This window comes from Xyrauchen texanus, chromosome 15 (assembly GCF_025860055.1).
Source record: "Xyrauchen texanus isolate HMW12.3.18 chromosome 15, RBS_HiC_50CHRs, whole genome shotgun sequence".
NCBI lineage: Eukaryota > Metazoa > Chordata > Actinopteri > Cypriniformes > Catostomidae > Xyrauchen > Xyrauchen texanus.
This window is the reverse complement of record NC_068290.1, coordinates 27038914-27047688: the sequence shown is the minus strand read 5'-3', so window position 1 is coordinate 27047688 and position 8775 is coordinate 27038914. Positions and strand designations below refer to the sequence as shown.

The 8775-nt window shown below is 38.2% G+C and overlaps 1 protein-coding gene across 1 annotated transcript; it reads right to left on the bottom strand.

Moving 5' to 3' along the window:
* Positions 1 to 5616: 5616 nt before the first annotated feature.
* si:dkey-85k15.4 (uncharacterized protein LOC100004563 homolog) lies at positions 5617 to 8156 on the bottom strand. The gene is made up of 4 exons (XM_052144551.1): positions 7899 to 8156; positions 7406 to 7442; positions 6777 to 7261; positions 5617 to 6646 (listed from the first exon to the last, which is right to left on the bottom strand). The coding sequence occupies exons 2-4, from the start codon at positions 7426 to 7428 to the stop codon at positions 6135 to 6137; spliced, it is 1020 nt and encodes a 339-aa protein (XP_052000511.1). The 5' UTR covers positions 7429 to 7442; positions 7899 to 8156; the 3' UTR covers positions 5617 to 6134.
* Positions 8157 to 8775: the final 619 nt, after the last annotated feature.

Below are 8775 nucleotides of genomic sequence, written 5' to 3'. Positions count from 1 at the left end.
ATGACTGAAGTCTGGGTATTCCTCTTTAAGGGAAATTATCTCACCTAAGGCCTTAAAGTTTGCTGAAATTTAGGAGGGGAGAGTATAGTGTTTTGAATTTTGTGATCGTTCCAGCAAACTTTGTCATCCTGCTTGAATTTATTTCTATTGTATTTTTTTTGTTTCTTTGCACATATGCTGTTCATATTCTGTATAGAATATGGGAAAAATGTTTGTTTTTTTGTTTTTAAAATAGTGTATTGAGTTTTATGGCTGAGTGACGTCATTTCCACTTGCTGAGTCGATCCAATCGCGTCTCAGCTCAAAGCTTAGAACAGCTTTGAATTTGAGCTGAGACCGGTATGTTGTAAATGAGCTCTGAAGTAAAGTGTTGATATATAATAGATTAAGTCAAGATTTTGATCAATATCAGTGGATGACATGTTTTAATGCTGAGTTGAGTCACTTAATGTGCTTGAATGTCGTTATTTTTATGTATATTCCAAGTTTTGTGTTAATAAGCTCTTATTACGTTTTCAAATTGCCGCCCAGCGCCATTTTGAACGGAGGGTTTCTACAGTTGTATAATTCTTAAATATAGTTAAAGAGGGTGGATTATGTTTCTAGAATATCTTGCAGTTAACCTTGTCAATGTATATCGTCTTTATCCATCGAAAAATGTGTATTTGTAGTTAAGTGTGTACTTGAAATAGTGATGGCAGATGCAGTTCACGGTGTTAATGGGGGCAGGGGTTAATTTTTTTATCTTTTCGCACTTCTCACAGAGACTACAGAACTGAGAGTATGAGAGTGTGATGTGTTAATTCCTGTCCTGTCTTTAATAAACTGCAGGTATGTCATATTGTAACTGAACATTATTACCACTATCATGATCGGATGTCATTGAGATGTTAGATTGAGACCTATTTTCATGTATTTTCAGAGTATTGAGTAATATATATATATATATATATATACATAAGAGTATTTTATTATATATGCATTTATTGTTACATTTATTATATATATTTACCTGATTGAGTGTGTTTAAGATGTGTTGTATGTAATTTGTGATGCATGTTGTGAAAAGAAATGAAAGAAAAGAGACATTGTAAAAGAGATATTGTAAAAGAATGTTTATTAGTAAATGTTATGGAGAACAGCTTTGGATTTGAGCGAGACAGAGACTACAGAACTGAGAGTATGAGAGTGTGATGTGTTAATTCCTGTCCTGTCTTTAATAAACTGCAGAGGTAATCCCTCTGAAGAGCCTGGTGTCGGTGGTTCATTTGTGGTGCTGAGTGAAGACCGCTACACTTGGTAAACCTGATCTGCTAAAGAGAGACGGACTCCATCCCTCCAGGGAAGGTGCTGCTCTCCTCTCTAGTAATTTGGCTCATAGTCTTAATAATGATAGTTTTCGACTAACTGGGGCCCAGGTCAGGAAGCAGACAAACTGGTTAATCTGAATGTCTGCTAGCTGCCTTGAGACGTCACAAAGGTCACATAAACTACAACACATATAGACTGTATTACCTAGATATCTAATAGAGACTGTGTCTGTTCCCCGAACTACCAAACACAAAACCCTCACTAAATCATTTAGAAAAAATTTGATTAAAGGTCAAACTTGAACAAATTAAAGATAAATAAGCAAGAACTGGCTAATCTGGTGCAGACCACGAGGAGATGCACTGCAGTATTTAATGCAGCTGGTGGCCACACCAGATACTGACTTTTACTTTTGATTTTGACCCCTCTTTGTTCAGGAAGACATTATTCGATTTCTGTCAGTCACCTGTCTATGAAACTTGTTCAGTTGATATCTTAGTTGTTGAATCTTTTTATGTTCATACAAATATTTGTGCATGTTAAATTTGCTGAAAATAAAAGCAGTTGAAAGTGAAAGGACATTTCTTTTATATATGGTTTATAAATGTGTGTGTATGTATGTATGTATGAATGTGTATATATATATATATATATATATATATATATATATATATATATATATATATATTTCTAATAGAGCAATAAGACCTCTAAAAGAGCACAATTTCTCTAAAAGAGTAAACATATTGCCGTCGAAAGTCTTTTTAACGAGGAGTCTTTTTCAAGATGCCTTTCCGCCTTTGTGTTGTTCCTGGATACGGCAGATATCTCTCCGCTTCTGACGGCCATAGGCGCTGCCTCGTGTGTCTGGGTTGCGATCACACTGAGGTAGCGTTTGTGGATGGCTCATGTACTCATTGCGGGAACTTGACCATGGCATTGTTGCGGTCGCGGCTTTCCTTCCTTAAAGGGAACGCCACTCCAGCCGTCCCCGTGTTGCTCCTTCCCATGAGATTGAGGACAACCCGGCTGGGGATGGAGGCGATTTGGGCAGTTCAGCGGGCACGGTTTCGCCGGGTAAATCCCCACGCGCCACCCAGCACGCTCCGGGCTCGACGCGAGTCCGGCTCGCCTCATGGCCAATCTGATGTCTCTGTCAGCGCCATGGAGCATGATGATGTCGGCGCTGCATCGGAGAGAATTGTGGCATCTGACGCGAAGGAATCAGCTGGGCTGCCACCTTCACGTCTGCCCACCCAGTTTGAGGCTGACGCACAGATGTCCGATATACTTGCCCGGGCTGCCAAGAGCGTGGGACTGGACTGGAACCCTCCATCCTCCCCTCAACCCTCATGGCTAGATAATTGGTTCCTTGGGTCAGGGCGCTGCTCAAAGCCACGCCGGGTACGTCAAAAGCGATCGTCCCCTTAGTGCACCTCGCGCAGAGTTTGGATGTGTGGCTTACGCTCTCCAACCCTTCGCTCTGTCTGGCCAGGACCATCCGACTCGGCTACGAGATTCAGTTCAAAAAGTGTCCGCCCCTTTTCAGTGGCCTCCGCCCCACTTCAGTTCATGGCAAAAAAGCCAGCACCCTGCGCGCGGAAATCGCTACCCTTTTACGAAAGGATGCGATAAGAGCCTGTAGGGTTTCTACAGCCCTTACTTCATCGTGCCCAAAAAAGGAGGTGGGTTGAGGCCAATCTTGGACCTCCGAGTTCTCAACCAGCTCTGCACAAACTCCCAATTAAGATGCTCACGCAAAGACACATTCTAACATGCGTCCGGCATCAAGATTGGTTCCCAGCGGTAAACCTGAAGGACGCGTGCTTTCACGTCTTGATTTTGTGTTTGTAGAGCTCCTCCCCATCGAGGTAGGACCTACCACAGTGCCACTCCCATATGTGGCTAATAAGCCCATGTGACTTATTTGCCACATGTGAACCTCCCGGCTGGGCAGGATGTGGTCTCCGCAGGGTCTTTTCCCCCTGAAAGAATAGGATTGGAAAAGAACGCTTTACCCGATGCATGTTATAGCGTTAGATGATCCCAGCCACATCTAAAATCTAGAGAGAGAGAAAAGGCTGCGGCTGGCGCGGCCTGCCCCCAGGCTAGTTACATTGCTTCCCTCCCTCAGGGATGTGGGGAACTATATGACATTTCTTGGGGCGTTGGTGAAGGTCACGTGCAGTCTGATGCACCTGCTATTTTCGCATGCAGCAGCTTGCTTGCACCTGCATCAGCAGTCTACATAACACGTTTAGTGTTGTGGCGTTTTTAGATAGGCACCCATTGTGTCACTACATCAAGATAATGTTGAGTGAGTGACAGAAGAGGAACGTCTCGGTTACTGTCATAACCTCTGTTCCCTGATGGAGGGAACGAGACTTTGTGTCCCTCTTGCCACAACACCGTACTAAGTCGCTGAAATGGCCGGGACCTTACTCTCAGCTACTCAGTTCAAAACCTGTCTGAACAGACTCATGCTTCCCTCCTTTTATACCTGTATGTCCGGGGGAGGGGCATGCAAATTCTGTTCACCAATTCTCATTGGCCTTTTCTCAAAGATAGAGGTAACCGAGGTTCTAAAGTGTGTCACTACATCGACACTACACTACATGTCACTACATGCACACTACACTACGTGTCACTACACTACATGCCTCCATCAGGGAGCGGAGGTTACTAAGTTAGTTGTATACTAACAATTCCACTAACTTGGAATTGTTGCAAGCTTTCATTTTGCAATGGATATAAAATATTAAACTAAATGTAATTTTTATTTATGTTATTATAGTTATATAAAGTTTTTTGAACAAGCAGGCCTACATATTTTGTTCAATGTTAGCTTGCTTTTTGTTATTTCAGAGAGTTTTGAATCCTATATTTAATATCTTAAAGGAACAGTCCAGATAAAGCCATTACAAATACAATTACTCTGCATTAAGTCAGATACACATCCTGCAATAACTGAAAATAAATAAATAAATAAATAAAACAGAAGAGCGTTTTATTTCCGACCGCGCTTGAGAAAGACATGGCATTAATGTAAATGCAAAATAGAGTATTGATTCACGTCAGTGTCACTTCACAACTTCCCAAAAGGGTGTTACAGATAACCCAAAATGAAACAAATTACACAAAAAACTATTTATGGAAGTGAATAAACCCCTAATAAACAACGGCAGTGGCTTTTACTGTTCTCTAGAAAAATAAAACATAGAAAGATTAATAAAGATACAAACACATAAGCCACTCATACTTAAAAATCTGAATGAGTCAGTACATTTAACACTTTCCCACATTACATTCCTTCTCTTAAGACATATTAGAAATTGGCTCAGATGAACATTAACACTTCACCATTATTCACTCCATCAGATCTTCCCTTAATTCAATAAATGCATTTGTCATAACGAACAGAATAAATTACACTCACTTTATGAAGTCACGTGACTAATAACTCACGTGTACGTTCGCATGTCTCGCTTCTCCCCTCTAACATTATTTGTCACAGGAGAAAGAAGAATCATTTACTTCCCCCTCAGAAATCACAGCATTAAATTTAACAAATAGCACAAATAACTTTAAACATATTAAATGAACACTCACGCTCAATCTCCGTCATGGAGGCTTCTTCAAACTCGCCCCATGAAGATCTGTACCACACGGAGAAACATAAGTTCGGTGCAACAGTTGAATATTTCGACTGCCCAACGAACTCACTCAAACAACTGCAACCAGTACGAAACCATCAGTTGACATTCATATTTAGTTATGCCTTTTAAAGGTTTTATCAACATATATCTCACCCCAAGTGAGCTCTCACTCTATTCCTCATAAATGGCACTTCTCTCCATTCCGACACACACACACACACCTACTGACACCTGCGCCCAGGGATCTCTAACACCGGACACTCTCTTTTGGATACTTCATCACACATATAGTGCACCTATTTATTGTATTATATTAACTCTTTATATAATATATTGTATTATATTAACTCTTAACTTTGATTTAATATAATTTGATTATGACAGATACATTTGTGTGAACTTTTCCTTTAAGGCCAATTTAAGTTGCAAAATATTCAAGACACAGTAAATCAAAACAACTTTTACATTTCTCCTTTTATTTATCAATATTACTGAAATTTACAGATACAAAAATCTTAGAATTTCTATGAAAAATATAGAATGATAAAAATATAGATCATATTTGAAATGAAGATAATTGCAAACTAAATAAAAAAAAACAATATTGTATTGATTTCTAGAAACGGAGAAGAAAAAGGTGCAGCAGGACAGTAATTTCTACACATTTTTTAATATTAAAATGGAATACTTGTCATTTGATTTTACAATTTTATATTACATGTATCATAATTCAGTTGTGATGACATCTTTTAATTTGTGCATTAAGGCAGGATAAAATCACTACAAGTGTCACCACTGCTTTTACTACAGTATTTTACACTAACTCAATTTCAGTAGGTACAAAAATGTCCAGACACACGATATAGCACAATAAAATGTTTTTAACTTTAAATATTTTGAAATATAAACAAAATTATTTTTCTCTAAAGCTTTGCATATGTAAACTGTCCTTCCCGACTCGCTCTGAGCAGAATTCAAACCGGTGTCTTCGGCATCAGAGGCAGGCACGCTAACAAGGAGGCTTAATACCACAGCCCCTAGCATCAGTCGCTAGTGCACCTCTTGAGGCCAGGGGAGTGAGGTTTACACACTGCACAGCTACCTCCCAGCTGGCTACCATTACATATAAATTTGTTTCTGTATTAGTTTTAATATTAGATGAGATTATTAGTAATAACTGTCATCTTCAGAAGTGTTGGGTGAGTTGCATAAAGCCAGCAGTACTCTTTTATTCTCCATCAAATTATTTATTAGGCATGGTTCACCCTGACTATAGAGGATTTGATTCCTTGCGATATTTACAGCTGCCTCCAACACATTTTCCATTACTTTAATCACAGGCTCATAGAGAATGAAACGTTGAGTTTGCCTCTCTAATACAGTGACCCTTCCAGTAAAAACACTCAGATTTTTTACAACTTTCCGGACATTTTGCTGAATTTCAGCTATGACCACTAGATGATGCTTTAGCTCTTTTATCTCCTCTCGAATCTTATTCAGTGCCTTGTTGGTTTCCTTGATCTCAGTCTGTTTCTCAAAGATCTTGTTCTGGTAATCAGACACTTTCTTGATGCACTCCTGCACTTGAGAATCACACCTTTCTCGCTCCTCTTCAGCAGCCTTGATAGAATCTAAAGCCTTACTACGTTCACTTTCTCCCACACCTACCATTACTGCACCTAGAGGGAAACCAGAAATCCTTTGAATCAATTACAAATGTTGAAATATATGAAATGCAAATGTACACAAATGTTTTAGATGCCTATTCAGTATGATGGTAGAAGTTATCAGAGGTGGTCGATTTCTCACCAGCAATCCATCCAAAAACCGGTATTACAAACATTACCGCTCCTGCTGTGGTTAAGCCTCGCAATGACTCCTCTCTTTCTCTCTCTTTTTTTACTGCCTCTTCTTCTGATGCTAGATTTTTTTTCGCCTGCTCCAAAGCAGCTTTCGAAATGTTTAATAATTGTTCAGAAGATGTCTTCTCTTTGTGAAATTTATCAATTTCCAGACTTTTGTCTCTCTGCATTTGCTCATCATGTTCCTTCTTTTGAATAAGTTGCTCCATGTGTTCATCCAAATTTCTCAGTTTTTTTTTAGTCATGGTCTCTGACTTTTTCAGGCAATGTTCAGCCAGCTCAATTTGTTGCCTGATTTGTATGTAGTTGGAGCACTTGTCAGTGTTCGGATCTACATGTGCATCAAGGAGGGACTTGCAAATATTACAGACAGAGGCAATTCCCTCTTTTAGAGTATTGGCTACTGCCTCCATAAATTGCAAATCCTTAACACTGCAAGAAGGAGGGTACGGAGAGGGAAAATGAAGACAGAATAAAACATTTCTTAATGATATATAACAGAACAAATGTAATAAATATACAGTATATTCATTGTTAGAGCATCTCAGTTTCTGCATGGAGGATAAAAGAACTTACTCTGATGACAAGAGCAGGCTCATTTTTAGCTGTCAAACTGAAACACAAAAAACAGTTAGGGCAATCCGTGCACCTTTTGGTCCACATTATAAAAATAAGAAAATATAATAAATGTGCAAAAATATGTAATAAAAAACATTTGAAAGTTGAAAGTAGACAAGAAATGTTACTGTTTATTTCAAAGTTCTGTGCATAAAAGTTAAGCAAGTTCTGTTTAATACATTTACAAATAAATAAATGAAACAATTGCTAAACCACATTTAATATGTGATCCTAAATATAGTCAACAGAAATTACAGATACACTTAATTAACAAAAATATGAGGTAATTTTTGCATGCATATATTTAAGTTTTAGTTTGCATAATCCGATCCACAATTTATCTAAACCAAAGATGTAAAAAAATGGGTGAAAAATATGCTTTATTGCTTTACCTGGTGTCTCCAAATAAACTGAATGTTCATCAGTGATGTGAAACAAAATGTTTACTTACTTGGCTTTTCATGCGCAATGAATAAAAAGGTGAAAATTATGAGAGGAGCTTCAAAGCAGTCTCAGACATTGCAGAACTCATCAGCAAGCAGAGTACATTACTCTTTTATACCAGCAAAAATAGGAAAGAAAAATATGGGGCTTTCCAACTGGATCCTTATAAACACTTTCAGTTTCCAAGAGGTGAGTTGGTATTACCCAAACTAATGGGAATGAAGGGATGTGTGTGTGTGTGTGTGTGTGTGTGTGCGCGCGCGCGCAGTTTAATCAGTCAACAATCTGTCACTCTGAAACTGAAAGCAACATGCATTTTCAGCAAAACAACAAGGATGACTCATACAAGCTAGTCTCATAACTTTGAAACAATTGCTATACCACATTTAATATGTGATCCTAAATATAGTCAACAGAAATTACAGATACACTTAATTAACAAAAATATGAGGTAATCTTTGCATGCATATATTTAACTTTTAGTTTGCATAATCCGATACACAAATTATCTAAACCAAAGATGTAAAAAACTGGCTGAAAAACATGTAAGTGTTGCTTTACCTGGTGTCTCCAAATAAACTGAATGTTCATCAGTGACGTGAAAAATTTTTTTTACTTGGCTTTTCATGCACAATACAATTGTCACAGTACAAGGAGTGTGGGGTTTAAATCGTTGTATTCATGTATTCATAGGCTTGTTATCTTTCTTGTAGATATTCTGATTATCATATTACTTACAGATGTATTCTTGTATTTATTGGCAGTGCAGGTATTTGGATTACCATTGTTTATAGTACTCTAATTATTTACCTGAGGTAATATGGTGTGTAATTAAGATACGCTGTGTTTTCATTTTTATTTTTATTAGGGCCCAAGCACAAAGT

Coding starts and splice junctions, on each gene's coding strand:
- si:dkey-85k15.4 (XM_052144551.1), bottom strand. CDS start 7,428: ATGAGCCTGCTCTTGTCATCAGA. Junction 7,262..7,405: donor AGCCTGCTCTTGTCATCAGA/GTAAGTTCTTTT, acceptor TCCTTCTTGCAG/TGTTAAGGATTTGCAATTTA. Junction 6,647..6,776: donor GGTTTTTGGATGGATTGCTG/GTGAGAAATCGA, acceptor GTTTCCCTCTAG/GTGCAGTAATGGTAGGTGTG.